General features: G+C 59.6%; 1 protein-coding gene across 10 annotated transcripts; it reads left to right on the top strand.

Moving 5' to 3' along the window:
* Positions 1-88: 88 nt before the first annotated feature.
* MAP7D1 (MAP7 domain containing 1) lies at positions 89-23,296 on the top strand. Of its 10 annotated transcripts, none has more exons than XM_008273676.4 (18): positions 89-390; positions 13,438-13,785; positions 13,968-14,036; positions 14,559-14,722; positions 16,073-16,187; positions 17,520-17,630; positions 18,691-18,813; positions 18,910-19,073; positions 19,175-19,320; positions 20,329-20,657; positions 20,902-21,088; positions 21,165-21,303; positions 21,377-21,481; positions 21,799-21,852; positions 22,054-22,096; positions 22,191-22,281; positions 22,372-22,565; positions 22,725-23,296. In XM_008273676.4, the coding sequence occupies exons 1-18, from the start codon at positions 345-347 to the stop codon at positions 22,733-22,735; spliced, it is 2,439 nt and encodes an 812-aa protein (XP_008271898.2). In that variant the 5' UTR covers positions 89-344; the 3' UTR covers positions 22,736-23,296. The 10 variants fall into 10 exon arrangements, with proteins under 10 accessions (XP_008271898.2, XP_069934862.1, XP_069934858.1 ...); XM_070078757.1 differs by having other exon boundaries at positions 91-390; positions 22,051-22,096; XM_070078761.1 differs by lacking the exon at positions 17,520-17,630 and having other exon boundaries at positions 22,051-22,096.
* Positions 23,297-23,611: the final 315 nt, after the last annotated feature.

Here is a 23,611-nt window from a genome sequence, read left to right as displayed (position 1 = left end):
GGACTGGGGCCGCTGCGGGGCGGCCCTCCCCGCGTCGCACTTGGTACGCGCCAGCCGAGAGGCCAGGCCCAGCCCGGGCGGTACAATAGGGTTGGGCTGCGGCCGGGACTGGGCCGGCGCCGGGCAGGCAGCAGGATCGCGGCCGGAGCCCACGAACACTGGGCGGCCGGCGACTCCGAGCCTTGCCGGCCGGCAGCCCTACTCTTCTCCAGAGCGCCGCCGCCTCCGAGTCGTTGCCCGCCGGGTCGGGCCGGGCGTGATGCGCCGCGGGAGCCCTGTCCTGGCCGCCGGCCGCCGCCGCCGCCGCCGCTGAGACCCCCGAAAGCCCCGGTGACGCCGCAGCCATGGAGAGCGGCCCACACGCGGAGCCGGGCCCCGGCGCCCCCTCAGGTATGGCGGGAGCCACGCAGAGGCCCGAGGCGGGAGGTCGAGGACGGCGCGGAGGCCGCCGCCGAGCGGGGACCCCTCCCCCGCCGCCCTCCGGCCGCTAGGAAGTTTAAAAATAAAGGCGGCGGCGACGGCCCGGGGCCACCGACGCATCTTCTGACAGCTGCCCCCTCCCCCACCGCGGGCGCCCGGCGGCGGGCTCCGCGGGGACCCTTTCGGGAGTCGTTGGGACGACCCTTCCGCCCCAGCCCGATGCCGTCTCCGGTTTCTCGGCCCACTCCGGGCCCCGAAGAGCCTCGAGTACTGATGAGCTGGGGGCTGCGTCCGCTTCCCCATCCCTGTGGGCACGTGTGACCCTAGCCCGGGTGTGCGTGTGCGTGTTGGGGTGCAGATTCTCAGGCCTGGCGCCCTGCATTCCGGAGCTTGGGCCCGAATGCCCCCACGCCCAAGGCCCTGGCCCAGACCTCGCCCCCACCCCATCCGTCCAGCTGCCGCGCAAAGGGCCTGTTGCCGCTGCGGGCTGGCGGGGAGGGGAGGGGAGGAGGAGGTCCCTCGCGGCGGCTGCCAAGTAACCGGCCGGATAAAGGCGAGGGGGAGGGGGAGGCGGCATTGTTTGGGGCGAGGGCGGGAGCTGGGGAGTGGGCCGCCTCCCCTGCAGCCAGGCCCGCTGCGGAGCCCACCCAGCCCGATTTGGGGAGAAGGGGGCCAGAAGCGAATCTGCCTCCGCCACCCGCCCTCCTTTCCAGCCTCTCTGGGCCTGAGTCTCTCACTGCAGCAAGAGGTGACGACTCAAGGCCAGCACCCTGGGGACCTGCCACATCAGCCCCTGACCCTCACACACACTCTGCCAGCCTGCCTCTCTCTCTCTCTCTCTCTCTCTGCAGGCCCCAGACCACCGAAGCTCCCCCTCCCTACCCCTCACCACATCAACCCCCATTGCCCGGGACTTCTGCAAATCCCATTCGGATGTGGGAGCAGCTGATGGGGGGTTGGGGGTGGGGACAGCTTTCTGGTTGGGCCTGGTGGCAGAGGGAGGCTCTTTCTCTTTCTTCCGGGAAGGGCAGGAAGAGCATGATTACGGAGGACCTGAGTTCTAGTCCCACTGGCTCAAGGCGGGGAAGGGGCCCCCTTCCCACACCCCCACGGAGTCCAGGAGCCTAATGCTGTCACCTCCCTACCTGCTGGGGTGTGGGCCCAGGTTGGAGCAGTGTCTGTGCGTGCGGGGAGCCCACGACGAGGTGGGGCCGCTTGTCCGTGGGTGTTGGAGGGAAATGGTGTGGGTGTGGGAGCTGGGAGGACACCAAGTAGGGGCTGCCATCAGACTGCTGGGTGTCAGGGGCACAGGAAACAAGGTACCTGGGCCCGCCTGGGCTCTGCTGAGCTTGAGGGGACATCCAGGGAGGCCCCACCCGCCCCCTGCACCTGAGGGTCCCCAGCATTGGTGTGCACATGGCAGCCTGCATGGGGTGGTGACCTGGCAGTAGAGGGTCTGACCCAGTGGGTAGTTTATAATGAGGGCACTGGGCAGGGTGCGTGGACTGAACATAAAGACTCTGGTGGGCTGCTTGGTTCTCCTGGGAGGCCTGAGTGGGGGTGAGGGCATACAGGGTCTTGGATGGGGGAGGGTCTTCTGTGCACTGTGCACAGGGGTCTAGATGGAATTGTATGGGACCCATGGAATTCCCTACACAGTTGAAGGTGACGGGAATCCCCTGTGCGGCAAGGGCTTCCCAGGAATAAATGTCACACTTCCAGCACGAGTCCTGGGAGCTGCCGAGGCATCAGTCCGAGACTGAGTGCCTGTGACATGGCTTCTGCCCCCTTTGAGTTCCCCTTGTGCAGGTGCACAATGAGCGTTAACGGGAGGCTGTGCAGCACAGGGGACAAGCGTGGTGCCTGCCGTGGGGTCTGGAGACCAATTAGTCATCTACTGGCCACAGGACTGGGGCCAGTGACTTACCTCCTGGAGCCATCACTTCTGTCCCCTCTCCCTCAGAAAATGGGGGTAGTGTCATCAAGCTGGTGGGGTTAACGTGAGGGTTAGATGTGAGGTGTGTAAGGGAACCTGACACAGACACCAGACACCCACAATGAAGTGTTATTACCGTTAGTGTGGTTATCTCCTGGAGCCGTGCCAGCGTGGAGGTGTGGAGGATGGAGGGAGGGCTCCAGGGTCGGGTCGGGTTGTTGGAGGGGGTGGGCTCCAAATTCAAACAGTGTAAGTCCCCACTTTCCGCTTCCTGCCTTGGGGCCTCAGGCAAGTCTCTTGACCCAAGTGTGCAGTATTCCCCTCTCTGAGATGAGAGTAATGCTAGACGTGAGCTGTAGAGACCTTGGACTCCTTGAGTGAGGCAGACTCATAAAACACCAGCTCGTCCGCAGGAGCTAGCTCTTTGTGCTGTCATTGCTCACTTCTTCGGGGCCTGAGGAGAGATGTGATGAATCAGAACTTCAGGAGGTAAATACAGGACAGAGGGCGAGCGGGAGGGGAGGCACGAGCCGGGGTGGATCTGGGGACGAGAGGGGCTCAGTTCCTGAAGGGGGGTGGTGAGGAGGAGGAGAGAAGACCCAAGACATGGGTGCCACCAGCCACCTGGCACAGCTACACTGGTGCCCTTCCGCGGGCCAGCACGGCAGCAAAGTGCCTCAGACCCAGTCCTTGCCCAGGGGAGCGCCCAGTGTGCCCTACGGGGCCCAGGCACGAAGGTGCTGCAGTGGGCAGTGGCTGTGCTCCTGGAAGACTTCACAGAGGAGGAGGCGTTTGAGGTGGACCTGAAGCATGAGTAGAAGCTGGTGAGGCTGGCACAATGGGCTGCGACTCCATGCAGCAGCCAGCCTGGCTGGCACCTCCCACTTGCCCCTCTTCCTTGGGCTGGTGGGCCCGGTAATGAGGCCTCTAATGAGCCCCTAATGGGCTTTGCCCATGCAAATGAGGAGGATGCCAACCCAGCCTCCCCCACCCCTCCCCCAGGATAGGCACCTGCTGCTGGAGAGGGAGGGATGAGGGAAGGGGGAAGGGGCTGAAATCGCGGCTCAGGGTGGTGGCACTTGAGGGCAGTGAGGGCAGGTCTCAGGGCCCAGCAAGGCAGCAAGTAAGACAGCAGGCATGTCCTTGGGTCCCCGCTGGGCTTTGGGGCCAGGGAGGAAGCCAAGGGGCCAGGCCCAGATAATGCAGCTTTGTTGGCTGGTGGTGGCTCTGCCTGGCACCCTGAGGCACTGCCTTCAGTGTTGCCTGCATTACCTCTCAGCTGCAGCTCTGCCCTGAGGGGAGCAGGGAGCAGGGCAGGGGGTAGAGAACGAGGTACTGCCACCCTCCCTCACTATCCTCACCTGTCAGAGGGGGCGCTGTGGGCCGGGCACAGCCTCCCTGGTGAACCAAACTGGCGCCCATTTGTTACCTCCCAGTCTTGTTTACCCTGTGTCTGGCACAGGGGTGGGCACATCGAGTGCTCTGACTCCTTGGCTCCCCACTTGTCCCCCAGGATGCTCTCAGGAGGAGGGACCAGGATTATCCCCATCTTAACAGAGAAGCCCAGGGAAGTGAAGTCATTTGCTTGAAGACACACAGCAAGGCACTGGCAAAGGTGGGGTTTGACTTCAGAACTCTGTCAGGCCTGTGCTGGCGATGGGTTTGTGGCCCACCCACACCCTGTTTTTGGAGTGCTTGGGTTCATTGACTGTGCTCCTGATCCCATCCCTGAGAGGCAGCAGGTGACCATGCGTCCATCCAATAGTTGTGTCCCTGCTACCCTCGTGGGAGACCTCGATTGAGGTCTGACCCTTGGCTTCAGTTTAGCCCAGCCCGAAGGCATTTAGGGAGTGAACTAGCAGAAGGAAGATCTCTATCTGCCTCTCAAATAAATAATGTCTAACGCCAGATAATACTAAAGAAGTCTGCTGAATTGTCACAACCAAGCCAGCCAGTGACAAGGTCTGACCTTTCCATGAGTGGTCTTCCTTGGGCATCTTGGTTTTGGGGACCCCAGGATCTTTTCTCTGACCCAGCACAACCCTGGGTCCCCTGTCAACTCTGCCGGGTTGGACCAGAAGGAGGTCCTGGGCAGGCAGTGGTGACCTGTCTAGCCAGTGGGCCATCCCCAGGCCCTAGCCTGAGGCCAGGCCTCTGCCCCCAGCATCTAAACCCCAGCCTAGGCAGCCCTGTTGGGCCCAGGGAGGGACTGGTGGGGCCTGGGCTGTGGGATAGGGTCATTTCCTGCCGCCTAAAATAACAGGAAGTGGGTGCTCCTGATTGGAGGCTGGGAACAATGGACGCCAGCAGGCCAGGGAGCTCCTTCAGATCTGCAGTCTTAGTCGGGTTCCCGGCTTTCTCTAGTCCACTGATGCGTGTGGCCTGGCCCCAGGGCCCTGTGGTGCACCCATTGCAGCAGGCTACCCCTGTCCGGGTGTACTCTTGGGGCCACAGAATCCTTCCTGGCCAGGGGCAGAGTGCGGACACCTCCATCCAAGCCTCACAATCAGGTGTCCCCAGCAACTGTTCTTCCCACCTTCCACCCGTTCTCTACCCCGGGAGGCTGCCCCCAGGGAGCTTTTGAGGCCAGAGACTGTCCAAGCCCACCTGCACTCCTCACCAGCTGTGTGGCTTCAGCAAGTGTTGTGACCTCTCTGAATCCATTCCCTCATCTGTAGGAGGGGGTAAGAATACCCACCTCATAGGACTGTGGCCGAGAGTAAGGGAACCAGTGACTTCAGAGTGTTCAGCGGGGCCCACATGCAGCAAAGCCTTCGCTCTCATTAGTTGGACTTTCCCTGGGCTGGAGTTAAGAAGGACCTGGAAAGGGTAGGGCAGAAGTGATCGGGATGCGGCTGTATAGATATGCCAGGGACATTGTGTCTGTGTGCTCACGTGCGTCTCCAAGGCTCGTCCGGGCCTCAGAGGAGGTGCCTGGCTCAGTGGGGTGTATGCCTGGGCACACGTGCCCATGTACAGTTCTGTTTTCTGTGTGTGTGAGAGAGAGAGGGAGACAGAAAATAATGTATCACATCTCTCGCCATTGTGCAGCTCCGTCTGCGTGGTCTGGTGTCTCCCACTGCTACGTGTCCTTCTGTCTCCCTGCCTGCCTGGCTGACTGCTGGCTGCCTGGTCTGGTGCTGCCACCTCATGCTCCTGTGAGAGCCAGCGGGGCTCTTGCTAGGGGTGTAGGCTCGGTGCCGGCTGCCTCCGCATCGTGCCTCTGCCTCCCCTTGCCCCTACTTGGGGTGCCATCTGTGCGCCCGTCTCCTGCCCAGCTCTCACCTGGTCATTCCCTAGCACTGCCCCCAGCCCCTGCCCGGGCACCTAGCTTCCTGCCGCCTGGTGGCCAGCCTGGGCAGGAGCCTGCCTTCCCTGCATTCCTGTGCTCTGAGCTCAGTGCCTGCCTGCCCCACCTGTACCCTTTGCATTAGTGGGGGAAGCCTCCCTGGGGAGGCACCGGATCACTTCCTGCTTTAGGGAGCAGGCAGGAGCCTCAGGGAGGGGTGGTGTGACTGCCTGCCAGAAATGGCATGACAGGAGGGTTTTGTCATCAGACAACCCTGGGTTCAAATCCTACCTCTGACACTAACGTGAACAAGCCACTTGCCTGAGTAAGAGTGTTTTCACCTGTGAAACGGGGCCATCCTACCCTCTCCCTCTGCGTGTCCTAAGAATTAGCTAAGACAGAGCGCCTGGGACGTGGCAGGGCTTCAGCAAAATAGCTCGCTTCACTTGCCCGGCTTAGAAGCTGACGGGACACACAGGGCTGGGACGGGACCCCTGTATTTGGAGTTCACAGACGAGGCTTTGGAGAAGTTGGGGCTCTGTGTGCTGGCTTGGTAGCTTTCCTCAGTACCCCCGGCCATCCAGCCAGCCATCTGTCCATCCAGACGGCAGGTCCTGTATAAGGCCACAGGGCTGCAGAAATCACAAAGGTGCCTCCTCTTCTCGATGACCCCTCACACTCAGAGGGGCAGGCTGGGTTTCTCCGTGCTGTTGGGAATATTGGGCCTGGCAGGAGCTGCTGGGGCTGGAGGAGGGAGGGGCGAGAGGAAAGGACAGTGCCAGCTCCCAGAGGGTGGGCATGGGAAGTCAGCACCCTGAGCCCTGTGACTGGCCACCCCCTAGGGAGGAGGCCCCGATCTGCCTGCGGACCCTGGGGTAGCCTCTCTTGGGGACCCGGGACCCTGACCATGCTGTGTAACCAGCTCCTGCACCTTTGCTCTGCTAGTGCTCTGTGTGCCAAGAAAGAAATACAAACTGTCTGCCTCTTATCCAGTTCTCAGCAAACACTTCTGGTCGATAGCAGCATAGCAATACAAAGCTGGCAACAGCAAAAACCTCGCAATCTGCCGCCAACCAAAATAAGATTAGATGAAGTAGCTAAAGGATCACATTTGGCGATTGAAAGTGGGGATAATCAGAAAGAGGTTAGCCATACTGTTCAGATAATTAACTACGGAATGAATTGGATTTAATGTAGTTTGTTCCCAATAACGCTGTCCTGGTGCCATTGCATCAGGGCTGGCATAATTCTGAGAAAATATTTGTACTCAGGGCCAACAGCCTGCCAGGTCACAAGAGGAGCTGCAGGCACCCTGTTTGCCTCCTGAGAAGTTTCTCTTGTTGAGCTGCTGGGGTCAGCACTCATAACTGTTTTTATTAACGTCTACCTGAGTGGCTTAGTCCAGGCAGCTGCCCAGACTGTGTTGAGAGGGAGCTGTTTTGCTCCCTTCAAGTGTTTGTGCCTTCACAGCCATTCACCACGTGGGTCCTCCTTTATCAGGGTGCATACACCCTCCCAGTGCCCGCCGGCCTGCCCAGTGCTTGGTTCTCATTCCACTGCATTCTGTGGTTGCCTCCGTGTCCTCGGGCTGGGGCTGCGGTAGCCACTGGTGATGCAGGGGTGAACAGAGCAGACGTGGGCCAGCCTCACAGTCTAGGAAGGAGGCTGACAATCACGGAGGAGTCACACAAGGAAGTCGAAATCGCAACAGTGACCATGCTAAGGCACCCGAAGCCACAACTGCGTAGATGAAGGAATTTATCCCGATCCCAGAGGCCAGGGAAGGCCTCCCTGAGGGAATGGTGGCCAAGGACCCGAAGGGTGAAACAGGAGTTCATTAAGTGAGGAGGAGAAAGAGCATGTGCAAAGGCCCTGTGGCAGGAGGGAGCATGGGTGGTTATTGGAACTAAAAAAGGTCAGTGTGAGCGGAGTTGGGCAAGAAGTGCGGAGCAGGGGAGGGGAGGAGACTCAAGAAGTATGTTGGGGGAGGCCAGGGACTTCAGACTACGCCGGACTGGTGTGTTGGGCTCAAGCATTTTCTTCATCTTCGGAGGAACGGGAAGAGGGTTCGAGTGGGGAAGAGTGCCACGGGCAGACTTGCATTTAGAAAGGATGGGAGAGCAGAGAGGGAATAGCGCAGTCACCCAGGGGAGAGACATGCTGCTGCTGTCCACGAGGGCGCAGCCAGCTCCAGGATGCCTGTGTGCCGGGCTGTTCCGGCCCCGGAGCTGGAGCCGATCTAACAAAGTAGAGAGCGGCACGGCCGTCATGGAGATTGCATTCTAGCCGTGGGAGACGTGTTAAGATAGTGTTGATGCCTGCGGAGAAACATAGAGTTGGAAAGGAGAGGGGGACTTTCGGTGCAGTTTGCAGTCTTCAGCAGAGGCCAGGGAAGGCTTCACTGAGAGGTGACATTTGAGTAAAGACCTGAAGGAGGGGCCGGCGCTGTGGCGTACTGGGTAAAGCTGCTGCCTGCAGTGCTGGCATCCCCTATGGACGCTGGTTCAAATCCCGGCTGCTCCACTTCCGATTCGGCTCTCTGCTATGGCCTGGAAAAGCAGTAGAAGATGGCCCAAGTCCTTGGGCCCCTGCACTCGCATGGGAGACCCGGAGGAAGCTCCTGGCTTCAGATCGGCATAGCTCTGGCCGTTGCGGCCATCTGGGGAGTGAACCAGTGGATGGAAGACCTCTCTCTACCTCTGCCTCTCTGTAAATCTGACTTTCAAGTAAACAAATAAAATCTTAAAAAAAAAAAAAAAAAAAAAAAAAAAAGACCTGAAGGAGGTGAGGGAGTGAGGCCTACAGAACCTGGGGACAGGATTCCTGGTAGAGGGGCCAGCAGGTGCTAAACCCTGAGGCAGGAGCCTGCCTAGCCAGGCTGAGGGACAGCGGCTGGAAGAGAAAGAGCAGGGGCAGAGAGAGGGACCTGGAGGCAGCGGGCTGCAGAGGGAGGAAGGGCCCTGTTGAGCCTCATGGATACTGTGATGACATTGGTTTGTCCTCCCCGTGAGAGGGGCAGTCCTTGGAGGATGTCATCAGACAAATGACACAATTTGACTTGTTTCGATGTATTTATTTGAGAGACAGACAGAGTGCTCCCATCTGCTGGTTCACTCCCAAATGCCTGCAACAGCCTGAACAGGGCCAGGCCAAAACTGGCCTCAAGCTGGGTCTCCCGCCTGGGAGGGACCTGGTTACCTGCGCCATCACTGCTGTCACCAGGGCCAGCATGAGCAGGAAGCTGCAGTCGGGAGGTGGCGCAGGGCATCAGGGTCATGCATTCCGACGTGGGACACAGGGCTCTTAACCGCCAGACCGCACGCCTAACCCAGATCCGACGTGTTTTAACAATCACTCTGGCCGTCTTTGAGAAAAGACCAAGGGAGAACAAAGAATGGATGGGAGCAAGGAGTCTTTTATAATGGGTGAAAGTGGCGCGGCCCAGGGGGCTAGAAGAGATGGTGGGACGTGACTAGGCCGGGGATATACTTGAATTTTGAAGATGAAGCCAAAAGGATCTGCTGAGAGCTCAGACATGGGGTGCAAGGGGAGAAGAGGGTCTCGAGTGACCCCCAGGCCTAAGACGCTGGAAGGATGGGAGAGCAGCAGGCTTGGGGGAGGAGCTCAGGAGCTCAGTTTGGGACGTGGTGTCAGGTAGGGAGTTGCATGAGCGAAACTGGCCCTCCAGGGAGAGGTCTGGGCTGGGGAAACAGATTTGGTTGTCGTCAGCAGAGTGGTGGTGTTTAAAGGCGCGAGTCTGGGTGAGGTCACCCAGGGCGTGCAGACAGAAAAGACGGGAGCAGGAGCGCCTCCTGAGCCCTGGGGCCCTGCCGTGCGTCTCATTAGGTTGGGAAGTTAAGGAGGGGTCAGTGGAGAAGGCAGAAGTAACAGCCAACAAGGCAGGAGGAAAACCAAGCCAAGTGCAGAAATGGGCTTCAGGGATGGCACAGGGACTGGCTGAGTTGGACGCTGTAGCTGGCCGCCGGGTTTAGCAGCAGGGGGTCGGGGGCCTGGAAAGGCCTGGCAGAGTGGGCTTTTAGGAGAGAGGGCAGAAGTGGTTCTTTCGGGTGGGTGCTGCTCACCGAGTGCCTTCCGGGAGCTCAGAGCTGATGGACCTGCTGCACCAGCTACTTGTAGGGAAACTGAGGCTCAGTCAGGTTCAGGGTTTGCTCAGGTCCCCACTCGCGCCTGCTCACCTCTGCTGTTTCTGATGCCCATTCCGTCCCCCATGCCCTGCTCCCAGCCTCCCTTCACGTGGCCAGTCAGGACCTCGTTGGGGATTCATTGTCTCGCCTGTGGGTGTGATTTGCCTAGGCGAGGCCAAACACCTGCCTACTGGTTTTCCTTGCAACACTCGCAGCACGCACAGGTGCTTGGAGAGTGGCAGTAATCAGGCCTCGCCCTCAGCCTGCAAGCTTGGTACTTACACACCCAGGCTGGGCCCCACACAGTTCTGGGTGCAAATCCTGACTGCCATGGACTAGTGCGGTGACTTGCACCAGCTTTATCACTCACTGGAGTTGGCACAGGGGCTTCCAGCTGACTGGGAAATAGGATGGCAAGGGACTGGCCCACTGTGTCCAGCTGGTAGACAGAGAGCTAGACAGGTCGCTGGGAGGCAGACCCCCAGCCAGGCCTTTGGAGGGAAGGGACAAAGGGGGACTGTGTGAGCCTCAGATGATGTAATCTCCCAGCGCCTCTTACAGGTAAGGGCGTGGGCTCTGGGTACTGTCACTGGGGTCAAGTCCAGGCCTCTTCGCTTAGCAGCTGAATGACTTCAAATTACTTACCCTCTTTATGCTTTATTTTCCTCACCTGTTTGAAAGAGATGCTTCCAGCACCTCCTTCATCACTGTTATCAGTGAGGGCTTAAATATGTGGGGGCAGGCATTGTGGCCACCGCATGTGACACCTGCATCCCATGTTGGAGTGCTGGTTTGAGTCCCGGCTGCTCTGCTTTGGTCCAGCTCCCTGCTAATGTGCCCGGGAAGGCAGCAGATGATGGCCCAAGTGCTTGAGCCCCTGCCACCCATGTGGGAGACCAGGATGGAGTTCCTGGCTCCTGTCTTTGGCCTGGCCTCACCCTGGCTGTTGTAAGCATTTGGGGAGTGAACCAGTGGGTGTAAGATCTGTCTCTTCCTCTCTCATTGTTACACTGTTTTTCAAACAAATCTAAAAAAAAAAAAAACTAAAATGTAAAATGCTTTACATAGCTAAGCTCTCAATAATATCTATTTTTTTTTTTTTTTTAATTTGAGAGGCTGAGACACACACACACACAAAGAGAGCTCCCATCCTCTGGCTCACTCCCCAGATGCCTGCAACGGCCAGGGCTGGGCCAGGCTGAAGTCAGGAGCCAGGAATTCAATCCTGGTCTCCCATGTGGGTGGCAAGAGCCCAAGAACTTGAGCCATCTCAGCTGCCTTACAGTGTCTGCATTGGCAGGAAGCTGGAGACAGGTGCAGGAGCTGGGAGTCAAACCCAGGGACACTGATGTGGGATGTGGGCGTCAACTCCTAGGCCACACGCCCACTCTTCAATATATCAATGTTAGTGATAACTGTTATAGCTAACAACCATTGCAGTACTATGAGGTGGGTAATATCTGCCCTGTATATAAGAGGAACTATGGCACAGAGAGGGTCTGTCATTGGCCCAAGGACACACAGCGTGAAAGCCAGAATTCATCACGTTCAGATAGCCTGGCTTCACAGCCCAAACCAACCAGTAGACTCCCAACTCCCTGAAGAAGGCACCAGAAGTCCCATAGGCAACTCCTGGGGGCACTCCTCCCTACACACACACTGTCACCCACAGGGAGGGGCAGTGTGCCAGCGCCTGAGAGCCAGAGTTCCCAGAGCAAAAGAGTGGTTGGGTGGAGCCTCCAGTAAGAGGGAATGTTTCCCCCATGTGTGCCACCCCATGGACCTTGGCCTTGCTCCCCAAGCCCAGGTTGGTTGGTGTGTCCCTGTGGCTTTCACGGTGCCTAGAAGGTAACAGCAGATGGCACCAGCAGAAGCCTGGCACCAGTGTGCAGAGGCTTCTCTTGGGAAGACCTGGAGGCGTCCTAAGACCCGCAGGAATGGAGTGTTTGCTGGCACATGAACTATGCCAGGTGCTTTACTGCCACCCCTACTAGCTTGTGCCCATTACCTCCATTTTACAGGTACGCAAACTGAGACTTACAGAGGTTGAATGGCTTGCCTAAGGTTACTTGTCTGGAAAGCAAGCCTTCCCTTCCTGTCTTGGGGCAGTGAACTCGGAAATCCTCATTGTGGCATAGCAGGTTAAGCCGCTGGTGGCATCCCATATGGCCGGTTTGAGTCCTGGCTGCTCCATTTCCCAACCAGCTCCCTGCTAATGGCCTGGGAAAAGCAGAGGAAGATTGTCCCAAGTGTCTGGGCCCTTGCCACCCGCGTGGGAGTCCGGGATGAAGCTCCTGGCTCCTGGCTTTGGTCTGGTCCAGCCCTGACACCTGAGGCTGAGGAGGAAACCAGCAGATGGAAGATCTCTGTCTTTCTTTTTTTTTTTTTTTTTTTTTTTTTTTTTTTTTTTTGACAGTCAGAGTGGACAGTGAGAGAGAGAGACAGAGAGAAAGGTCTTCCTTTGCCGTTGGTTCACCCTCCAATGGCCGCCGCGGCCGGCGCGCTGCGGCCGGCGTACCGCGCTGATCCGATGGCAGGAGCCAGGAGCCAGGTGCTTTTCCTGGTCTCCCATGAGGTGCAGGGCCCAAGCACCTGGGCCTTCCTCCACTGCACTCCCTGGCCACAGCAGAGGGCTGGCCTGGAAGAGGGGCAACCGGGACAGAATCCGGCGCCCCGACCGGGACTAGAACCCGGTGTGCCGGCGCCGCTAGGCGGAGGATTAGCCTAGTGAGCCGCGGCGCCGGCCTCTGTCTTTCTTTCTGTGTCTCTTGCTCTCTCCTTGTAACTCTGACTTTCAAATAAATAATTAAATCTTTAAAAAAAAAAAAAAAAGAAAAGAAAAGAAATCCTCACCTGCCTGATGCTGAAGCCCATCTTTCAGCTGGCCTATGACGTGCGCATGCATGACTCTGTGCTCATTTGCCAGACCTCGTGGCTTCTTTACTTGGCACCTGGTTAGCTTTCATAGGGTTCCTGGAATAGTCATGTCTTAGAAGAAACCCGAGAGTGGCTAGGGAAGAAAACCAAGACATTACAAAGTAGAGGTCGTTGGTTGCCCCCCACCCCTACCCCGTGCGGGATTTTAGCAGCACGGGTGTCCCACCTGTGCCACATTCAGTGCTTCCTGTTGTTAGTCCCCTGTGCCCAGCTCTGAGTTGGGCACTGGGACCCAGGGCTGGAGTAGAAAGGTGAGGGAGGCAGATGTGGGACCTCAGCATCACCATTTGGTGCAAGAGTAAGGGACACAAAGTTTTCTCCACGTTTTTCCAGTGCGCCCTGTACCTTCCCACTCCTCTGCACATGACCGCTCCTGGCCAGCCCCTTCCCTCTTGCTTTGCCCAGTGTAGCTCGTCCTGCAACTCTCAGCTTGGTCGTTGCTTCCCCAGAGAGCCCCCAGCTGTAGGTCAGCCATCCCTGCCACGCTGCCCCCAGACGTAGTCCTTGCTCCACAGCGACTGCCGGGCACTCAGGGCGCGCGCTACACAGGCAGGGATCGGGGCTGCTTTCTCACCCTTGTGTCGTTAGTATCGGGACGGGGCCTGTCCCATACCAAGAACGCACACGCCTGGACGGATGCGTCACTTGGGCACGAGAGATAGCCCTGTGGGTGTACAGGCTGACTCTCCTCTCCTGTGTTGGTCTTTCAGCTGTGGGAGCCAGGATCCCCCCAGAGCCAAGGCCTTCTCCAGAGGGTGACCCTTCCCCACCACCGCCACCACCACCGATGTCAGCCCTGGTCCCTGACACTCCTCCAGACACCCCTCCTGCCATGAAGAACGCCCCTAGCCCTAAGCGGCTCTCACTGGAAGCAGAGAGCCCCCCAGGGCAGGGTGAGCCTCAGCCAGCTCCCCCACAGGAAGAGTCCCCTTCTTTGGAAGCAAAGAGCAGGGGACCCACCCCACCAGCCACAGGCCCGCGTGATGCCAGACCTCGAAGGAGCAGTCAGCCATCCCCAGCGGCTGTGCCAGCTTCTGACAGCCCTCCCGCCAAGCCAGGTGTGTGTGATGTCCCCAGTGTGGGGCTCAAACCCTTGGGCTCAGGGTCCTAGCCCTGGATGCCACTCGGGGGTTCTCTTTGGCCCCAGTGGAGAGGGGAAAGGGATGGGTTGAGGCTAGAGGGAGGACCCGCTCCTCTGGGGAAGATGTTTGACGGGTTTGTGCTCGTTCTCTCTGCTAAGATGTAAAGAAGGCAGGAGAGAGACACAAGCTGGCAAAGGAGCGGCGAGAAGAGCGGGCCAAGTACCTGGGTGAGTGTTGCGGTAGCGTCGTGATCGCCGTCGGCGTCCTATTAATAACACTGATGCTTCTGGAACGTTTCATTACATGCGCCACACTAAGAGCAGCACACACAGCATCTCATTCAGTCCTCCCAGCCCATTAGAGGAGGAAGCGGAGGCCCAGAGAGATGAAATCCTTTGTCTAAGTGGCAGGGCTAGCAAAGTGGCTGAGGTTCACACCCAGAAGCCCCGTCTCACCCCACATCGCCACTTCCCACCATGTTCTGTGGGCAGCTCTCCAGTCGCACCCCAAGTCAGATGGACATCTTGCCCTGAAGAACTCATTTCTCCTCCAGCCCTAAGACTAAGGGGCCAACAGGGAAGAAGCAGGCCTCCTGCAAGGCCTGTGTGTTCAGGATGCTTTCCGCGGGAGCTGGTGTCTGAGCATGGGGGGGCTCCACCCAGGGCTGGGACGGCCACTTGGAGGAGATGCGCTTGGCTGTGAGCAGCCTGCAGAAGCCCTCACACAGCCCTGGGCTCCTTATCCCACAGCGGCCAAGAAGGCGGTGTGGCTGGAGAAGGAGGAGAAGGCCAAGGCGCTGCGGGAGAAGCAGCTGCAGGAGCGCCGGCGGCGGCTGGAGGAGCAGCGGCTCAGAGCCGAGCAGCGCCGAGCCGCCCTGGAGGAGCGGCAGCGGCAGAAGCTCGAGAAGAACAAGGTGTGTGTCTTTGCCACGTCTCCTGGCTGGGTCCGTGTGGACCTCGGTGTACTGTGCCCACACCTGTGTACCGGTTTCGTGTGTTGCACGTCATGCATCCATGACATCTGTGTCTACGTGGTCCTCTCCAGGCGCACACCCACAACGGTGTCCCTGTGTCACAATGACTGGGCATCCTTACAACTATGAACACGTTTGTGCCCATGTAAGCTGCCATAGGCCCCCATAGCTGTGCACTGTCACTACCCAAGTTTGTGAGTAGGCCACGTGTCTGTTTGTAGTGTGGTTGTCCCTTAGTACCTATAGGGAATTGGCTCCAGGATCTCCCCATACCAAGATGTGGATGCTCAAGTCCCTTATATAAAACAGTGTAATATTTGCACATAACCAATGCACATCCATTCCCATATATTTCAATTTTTATTTATTTTCACTTTATTTGAAAGGCAGAGATACAGATAGATAGAGATCTTCCATCTGTTGGTTCACTCCCCAAATGCCCACAATAGCCAGGGCTGGGCCAGGTCACAGCCAGGTGCCCAAAACTCAGTTTGGGTCCTCCACGTGGCAGGCAGGGATCCAAGCACTTGAGCCATCGTTTGCTGCCTCCTAGGAAGCTTGAGCTGAAGTGGAGTAGCTGGGACTTGACCCAGACACTCCAGTATGAGATGTAGGCACCCCCAAGCAGTGACTTATCCCCGGTGCCAAACACCTGCTCCTCGTACACTTTAAATATCTCTAAATCACTTGGATACCTAATTAATGCCATGTAAACAATCATTATACTGTATTGTTTAGGAAGTAATGACAAGGGAAGAACGTCTGTGTGTGTGCAGTGTAGAGGCAGTTCCTTCTTTTCCCAATACTTGCTGCCTGCAGTTGGTTGACTGCAGGCACGAAGGGTCCGCTGTGTACAGACAAGTGTCTGCATGTGCCTAGCTCTGTCACACAAGTAGAGGAAATGATGGGAAGGGGGCCTGGCCCTGCCCAGGGGCCACAGGCTAAAGGGAAAACACAGTCCCAGGATCAGGACCCCTCAGTGCCAAGGGAGGTGAGCTTGCCCAGCAGCCCCAGGCAGGGGAGGAACCCAGGTCCTCAAAAGAGCAACTCAGACACCCAGGAAATGACTCAAGAACAATGAAAACACCTCAAGAACAACTCAAAAGGGATCTAGTGCACGTGGTCCTTAATCATAGCAAGGATTCGGTAACCTTGGTTACCTGTGATGAGTCAGGAAAAGCTTCCTGGGGAAGCTGGGAGGCGTTGTCTTGGGAAGAAGGAAGGCGTCTCTCCCTTCTATGACGAGTGATTCCGAACCCAGAGCCCTGTCCTCTGCCCATGCCCCTCCAGGAACGCTACGAAGCAGCCATCCAGCGGTCAGTGAAGAAGACATGGGCCGAAATCCGACAGCAGCGCTGGTCCTGGGCGGGGGCCCTGCACCATGGCTCTCCCGGACATAAGACCAGTGAGTGGGCTGGAGGGGCTGCTGAGCGGGTGGGGGAGGCTGGGGCCTGGCTGGCGCGGGAAGGGATCAACCCTCGTATGAGGAGCTGGCGGCTCCCTGCGGCAGGTGCCTCTTGCACCACGTGACTGTGTCCTCTGATATGGTCTGTAAGCAAATGATCCGGCAGAGCAGAGGCGGGCCCTCTCCATTTGGTCTGCTCTTCAAACCTGTCATCTTAGGAGTAGCCTTCCTCACTCTTGTCGGTTGTTATTGGTCAGTAATACATAAAAGGGACATTAGTGCCCTGCAGACCCTGGACATTTAAAGAAAACTGTCCCCCTCTGACCTGGAAGGTAGATGTTTGTGTCTCAGTCTTCATGGAGAGCCATGATGGATTTTGGTCTGATTCCTTGCTGGCCTGGATGGTCACTGTGTTTGGCTCTGTGTTTCTAGCTGCATACCTCTTGGGGTCTGTTGCTCATGGATCTGCATTGTATGGCTTAATGTCTGCCTCGGTGTGTTTGTGACCTTGTAGACCTCAGTGAGGGCTTCTGAGTCACGGACTTGGGGTCCAGCTCTGGCACTTGCGGTGTGACCATTAACTTCTCGATATCTCATTTTCTTCATCTGTAAAATGGGGATATGATACTGCGTGCCTCCAAGCTTGTAGGTAGATGTTTGGAGGATCGAGTGAGGTAACGTGTGTGGTGCCCAGCACAGTGCCTGGCCCATGGTAAGCATCCACCACTGTCGGCTCCGAGAGACGTCACCACCGGGCTGCCTCCATGTGCTTGTGCCTTGTGTGCATCTGGGTCTGACACATCGTCCCTTGGTGTTTGTGTCTGTCTCTGTGCATGTCTGTGCATGCGTGCGCAGCCTCCTCTCTCTCTGCCTGTCTGCATGTCCTTGTCTTTGTGTGTCCAGATGACTCTGTGGATTTGTGCAAGTGACTGTGACCGTGTGGGTTGTTCTGTTTAGGGACTTCTTTGCATTTGTCCCAGTACGTGGGTGTTGTATCCATAGCGCCTTGGCTGGGCAGTGTCAGCAAGCACCAACGCCGGCTGGTTATGGGGAGGGGTTGCAGCACCCAGCCCTAGGGAATGGCTTCCTTTGGTCTGGCCAGGAAGGTTGTAGTTTCTCTGGTTTTATACCATCTCCTCCCTCTATTCCTTCTCCATCGGCTCCCCCAACCCAGGTTGACTCTGGTCACCTCCGCGTCCCTCCCTTTCCCAGGCCAAGTCTGCCTCCTCTCCCCTCTCCCACCCTGCCCTCGGAGCATCCTGCATGGAAGGCCTCAGTGCCCCCCTGGCTCCCGTCTGGCCCGGCCCTAATGCCGTGTCTTTTCCCCTCCAGGTGGGAGCAGGTGCTCCGTGTCGGCAGTAAACCTGCCCAAACACGTGGACTCTATAATCAACAAGCGGCTCTCAAAGTCCTCTGCCACTCTCTGGAACTCCCCCAGTAGAAGTAAGAGAAGGCCCAGCTTCCCCCTCTAGAGCCCCCTGTAGCCCCCACCAAGCGTCCTCCAGAGCTCTGCAAGAACACCAGGCCCCTGGAGCCTTCACATACTCCAGGTCCCCATCCCCAGTCTACATACCCCCCCCTTCAGGAGAGCCGCCATTGCCCTGCAGGAAAGGCGAACAGAGACAAAAGAATGCCCTAGAGGGCAGAGAGCCTGGCTGAGGCCTCCAGAGCAAGTTCCGAGTAGTGGCTGGGGGTGGGGATGGGCAGGCAGCCTTATCTCCAGCCAGGCCAGTGAGCCTGCACTGGGCCAACCGTGGGCAGGTGGCCTGGCAGGTGGCCTTGCTCCCCACGGGTCCGACTGGCCGGGTTCCTGAGGGTGGAGGCAGAGTGTCCGTATTCTGACTTCATCCTGGAGGGTCCGTGCAACCCTGCCCCCTCTGCCTTCAGAGCCATAGCCACTATGGCCCTGGCTGGTTCCAGAGTTGTGGCCAACCAGGGTGGCGCAGCCCTGCCTTCCCACCATGCCCTGGTGCTCACTGTGAAGGAGCCATGGTAGGAGTTATTTATAAGTTTCTCTAGCTTTTATTTGGTTGCTCTGTTGCCTAGCAACCGAATCAGCTGCTGTACCAACCCCACCTGACTGAGGCTTAAAAATAACCCAGCAGCTGAGGGGAGAGAGCAGGATGGCCTAGGGCAACCAGGCAGGCTCCAGCCTCTCCTTGGCACAGGATTCCTACACACCGGGCCAGGGGAGCACAAGGACCCTCACTGTCCCAAATGCAGGGGATCGGACATCTGAGTCTTCCCCCAGCCCTGGCTGGCTCCTGCCTATACTCACAGTTCAGAGCCCTTTCCCCTGGAGAGAGCCATAGCGGGGACCCTCGGGTGATGGAGGATGCAGTGCCTTGTGGAGGCCAGATCTTGGGGAACTCAAGTGTGGCCCCAGCGTGATGGGGTGGGTGGATCTTCCCGAGTGAGAGTCCTTGGGCGAGGCATGGGGATGGCCCCGGTCCCCGCTGTGCCTCTGCCGGCGGTGACCGGTATCCCCTGGCATTCTCCCTAGATCGCAGCCTGCAGCTGAGTGCCTGGGAGAGCAGCATCGTGGATCGTCTCATGACGCCCACCCTCTCCTTCCTGGCTCGAAGTCGCAGCGCCGTCACACTGCCCCGCAACGGCCGGGACCAGGGTAGGGGCAGCGGCCCTGGGAGACCTCTCACGAGGGGCCGGGCAGGGGCCAGCCTTGCGCCCCGGCCGCGCCCCGACCGCACTCATCCCTCTGCAGCCGTGCCCCTGTGCCCGCGCTCGGCCTCCGCCAGCCCCCTTACGCCGTGCAGCGCCCCCCGAAGCGCGCACCGCTGCGCCCCTGCCGGGGAGCGCGGCGACAGGCGCAAGCCCAGCGCCGGGGGCAGCCCCGCCGCGGTTCGCCGCCGGCCCGAGGCCTCGCCGGTGAGTGGCTGCGCAGGCGGGGACAAGCGGCCCGGTCTCGGGCAGCGCGGAGGCCGCTCACCGGCGTTCCCACTGCCCCCCTTCCCCCACCCCCTCGCCAGGTGCAGAAAAAGGAGAAGAAGGACAAGGAACGGGAAAACGAGAAGGAGAAAAGCGCCCTGGCCCGGGAGCGCAGCCTCAAGAAGCGCCAGTCGCTCCCGGCCTCCCCGCGCCCGCGCCTCTCTGCCGGCGCCGCCGCGGAGCTCAGGTAGCTGGGGCGCGATCGCTCCGTGCGTTCTCGTTCTCTCGGTTCACCTGCGCCTGCTGGGCGCCCCGCCCCAGCGCTGTCAGTTCTTTCGTTTCTCTCTCTCCCTCTGTCTCTCTCTCCCCCCCACTCCCCCCTGCCTACTTTCCTCACCCCTCTTTTTTTTCTTTTCTTAAAAAAGATCTATTTGCTTATTTGAAAGCAGTGGGACTGGCTCTGTGGTGCAGTGGGCTAAGCCTCCACTTGGGCCCCGGCATCCCATATGGACACCGGTTCGAGTCCCGGCTGCTCCACTTCCCATCCAGCTCTTTGCCGGGAAAGCAGTGAAGATGGCCCAAGTGCTTGGGTCTCTGCACCCACGTGGGAGGCCTACAAAAAGCTCCTGGCTTTGAATTGGCTCAGCTCTGGCTATAGTGGCCATTTGGGGAGTGAACCAGCAGATGGAAGATCTCTCTGTCTCTCCCTTTCTCTTTCTGTAACTCAACAACAACAACAACAACAAAAATGCAGAGTGACAGAGAGGGGAGAAATCTTTATCCACTGGTTCACTCTGTAAATGGCTGCACCCCAGGGGAAGCCAGGAGCCTGGAACTCCATTCAGGTCTCCCACGTAGATGCAGAGGCCCAAGTACTTGGGTCCTTCTCCACTGCGTTCCCAGGTGCATTAGCAGGGAGCTGGATCAGAAATGGAGCAGCAGGAACTGAGACTGGCACCCATATGAGATACCACTGGCTGTTGCTGGATTACCCCATCTATAGCTAATGAATGAATGAATGAATGACCTGTTGGGTAGTGTTGGGGTAACAAGGCAATCTCTGCCCTCATTAAGCTTACAGGCTAAGAGGGAGACAGGCATCAGGGGTCTTACAAACAACTACACAGGAGAGAAAAAGACTGGGTTCAGGGCCGGGTAGAAGGTAGGGATGCTAACCTCCTTGAGGGACTCCTGCTGCGTTGAGGATGTGCTCAGAGGGTGTGCCACTCACTGCCCTCCATGCCTTTTCTTTCAGCCCCAAATGCAGGGCCCGGCCAGCCTCTCCTTCCACGTCCTGGCACAGGCCTGCCTCCCCCTGCCCCAGCCCAGGGCCAGGTCACGCGCTGCCTCCAAAACCACCGTCTCCCAGGGGCACCACAGCCTCACCCAAGGGGCGGGTGCGGAGGAAGGAGGAGGGGAAGGAGAGTGCCATTGCAGCGGGGCCTGAGGACAAGAACCAGAGCAAGGGCAGGGCCAGCGATGAGAAGGAGCCAGCAGCCCCAGCCTCCCCTGTGCCCTCGCCCTCACCCTCGCCCACCCCAGCCCTGCCCCCCAAGGAGCAGCCAGCTGCTGAGACCCCTGCAGGTGAGTGAAGAGAAGTACGGAGGGGCAGGGCCGCCAGCTCTGCCGGTGTGGGGGAGGTGGGTGGGGCGGGGCGGGAGCCTGGGTGCTCGCTGTTGTTGGACTGGAAGAGCAGAGGCGGCCCCTGCCTGCGGTGGGTCCAGACCAGGCGTGCAGGCCACTCTGAGCGGCTGGGTCCCACTGCGGTCCTGGGGGCCTGCGGGTATCTGCGGGTGTGTGATGACTCCTGGTCCTGGATCCCCTCCAGACTCTGCCGCCCAGACCTCAACTCCAGCCCCCGCGCCCCCGGGGACGCCGGGGACCCCGAGCAAACCCATGGCCGGCACCACAGACCGAGAAGAGGCCACTCGGCTCCTGGCCGAGAAGCGGCGCCAGGCCCGGGAGCAGCGTGAGCGTGAGGAGCAGGCGCGGCGGCTGCAGGCCGAAAGGGACAAGTGAGTGCGCCCCCGGGCAGGGGCTGGGGGTGGCGGGGGAAGAGGTGCAGACCCAGCGAGTTTCCCTGGCTCCTAGGCGAATGCGAGAGGAGCAGCTGGCGCGGGAGGCTGAGGCCCGGGCCGAGCGGGAAGCGGAGGCCCGCCGGCGGGAAGAGCAGGAGGCCCGCGAGAAGGCGCAGGCCGAGCAGGAGGAGCAGGAGCGGCTGCAGAAGCAGGTGCCGGCGGGCGGGGCCTCGGCCTGAGGGGGGGCTGAGGCCGGCGCCCCGGGCTCACGGGCGTCTTTGGCAGAAAGAGGAGGCCGAAGCTCGGTTGCGGGAAGAAGCGGAGCGGCAGCGTCTAGAGCGGGAAAAGCACTTCCAGCGGGAGGAGCAGGAGCGGCAGGAGCGCAAGAAGGTGCGTGGGGCGGAGGGGGTGGGGCCTGCGGGCGGGGCCTGCGGGCGGGGGCGGGGCCTGCGGGCGGGGCACGGTGGGGGTGTAGGGGGCAGTGCTGGATTTGGAAGGACTCCAGCGGCCTATCCACGGCCCTGGCCTTGGTCTTGCAGAGGGTAGGACAAGGAGGAGCTACCCTACTTCCAGGGCAAGTTCTGGTTCTTGGCTTAGAAAGGGTTGCTTTGAGCTGGGAAGGCCCAAGAGCCCCAAGACCCGGGCTGGCTGCGGGGAGATTCAGGACTCAGGCGGGGCTTGGACCTTACTACGGGCTCTCCACACAGCGCCTGGAAGAGATAATGAAGAGGACCCGGAAGTCAGACGTTGCTGAAACCAAGGTCAGGGGTCCCCCAGAGGGGGCAGTGTTGGGAGCAGGGGCCCGGGTGCAGGAAGGAGGCTGCGCAGAGCACCTGGAGTGGCAGAAGGCGGCGCCAGGGAGGCCGCCCCTCGCCCAGGTCACGGGAGAGGAGCGCTGCACGCAGGCAGCCAGGTGAGTCCACTCAGGCCTTGAGCCTGACTGCTCCTCCTCTTCACAGCAGAAGCAGGACGGGAAGGAGGAGAAGGTCCACAATTCCGGCCCAGGTAAGGTCCCTGTGCCCTCTTCCCCATCCCCCTCGCCACCTCCACCTCCCTGCGTGGCCAGCCCCTGACCGGCGGCCACTCCTCCCCCGCACAGAGCCCATGAAAGCCGTGGAGTCGCGGCCATCGGGGCTGCAGAAGGAGACCCGGCAGACAGAGGAGCCGCCCCCCCAGGAGCCTCCGTGGAGGTACCAGCCCGCACTGCTAGGGACCCTGAGCGGGGTGGCCTGGGCTTTCCTGGGAGGCAAGGTGCTGAGCGTTGGCCCCTGCACCCACAGCCTTCCAAGCAAGGAGCTGCCAGGGTCTCTGGTGAACGGCCTCCAGTCTCTGCCAGCACACCAGGAGAACGGCTTCTCCCCCAAGGGACCCTCTGGGGACAAGGGTCTGGGACGGACCCCAGAGGCGCTGCTGCCCTTCGCGGAGGCAGAGGCCTTCCTCAAGAAAGCCGTGGTGCAGCCGCCGCAGGTCACAGGTGGGGGCGCCCGCGCCCTGCTCCCTCCCAGCGGCCTCCCCTGGGCTCCCCTGGCCCGGCCTCTCTTCCCTGACCCTGTGCTCCACCCTACAGCCCCGCAGCCCTCTGGGCCTGGGGGCCAGGTCTCCTCTGAGTGCATCCCCTCTCCTTTTCCCTCAGAAGTCCTCTAAGGCACAGCTAAGACGCCCCTCTACACCACGTGCCAAGACGTCTGGAGGAGAAAGAGACAGAACAAAGATGGCAGCGGCCTGGGCCTCGGGGTGGTCCTCTCTTGTTTGTAACCTGCACCTTATAGACGGATGTCTCTTTGGCTGGAGCAGGCCCTGCCCCTAGTGCATTCGTGTGCTCCCACGCGCGACACTCCCCTCGCCCGTACACACACACACTCACAGCCTCTCTGGCCGCGTCCCCTGGGGAAGGGCCGCCTGTAGTATTTGCCTGGGTTCGGTGGGGTACAGTGGATGTGAATACTGTAAATACTCGTGCTCAAACTCCTCTGCATGGAGGGGGCGGGCGCAGGAGGCACACCCTCCCCCCAAGGCTCCCTGGGGAGGTCTTCCTCTCTCTATTTAACTGTAACTGAGGGGGAACCCAGGCTGGGGTTGGGGGGGCACCTCGGGCCACAGGATACTGGTTGCTTCAGGGGTACCCATGCCCTCTGCCCTCGCGGAATCAGTGTTACTGCATCTGATCAAACGTCTCCTGAAATAAAGTGAGAATAAGTCTGCCAATCCCATCTGTCCTTGGAGCTGGCCATGAGAGGGAGCAGGGAGCCCCCTGAGCTCCAAGAGGAGCTGAAGGGGACTAAAGCCTAGGGCTGTCTGCCCCTACTGGTGCTACCAGTTCTGGACACCCCTGCCTCGTCTCAACTCCCTCATTGTTTGTTTGATAAGCACTGTTGCGTCTGCCTGGTGCCAAGTAGTGAGCTGTGCACTGGGGGTACAGTCGGAGGAAAAGGAGTTGCCTGTGTCCTGTGGAGTTCATGGAGGAGCAGGTGAGGGCTGTAAGCACAGTGGGCTGCCTGCCCACAGCTGTGCCCACCACCC

The sequence above is a fragment of the Oryctolagus cuniculus genome, chromosome 7 (assembly GCF_964237555.1).
Source record: "Oryctolagus cuniculus chromosome 7, mOryCun1.1, whole genome shotgun sequence".
Classification (NCBI taxonomy): domain Eukaryota; kingdom Metazoa; phylum Chordata; class Mammalia; order Lagomorpha; family Leporidae; genus Oryctolagus; species Oryctolagus cuniculus.
The sequence above is the reverse complement of the archived record's forward strand: the minus strand, read 5'-3'. Positions and strand labels throughout refer to the sequence as shown.

Coding starts and splice junctions, on each gene's coding strand:
- MAP7D1 (XM_008273673.4), top strand. CDS start 345: ATGGAGAGCGGCCCACACGCGGAGCCGGGCCCCGGCGCCCCCTCAG. Junction 13,786..13,967: donor CAGCCCTCCCGCCAAGCCAG/GTGTGTGTGATG, acceptor CTCTCTGCTAAG/ATGTAAAGAAGGCAGGAGAG. Junction 21,853..22,050: donor CAGACGTTGCTGAAACCAAG/GTCAGGGGTCCC, acceptor TCCTCTTCACAG/CAGAAGCAGGACGGGAAGGA.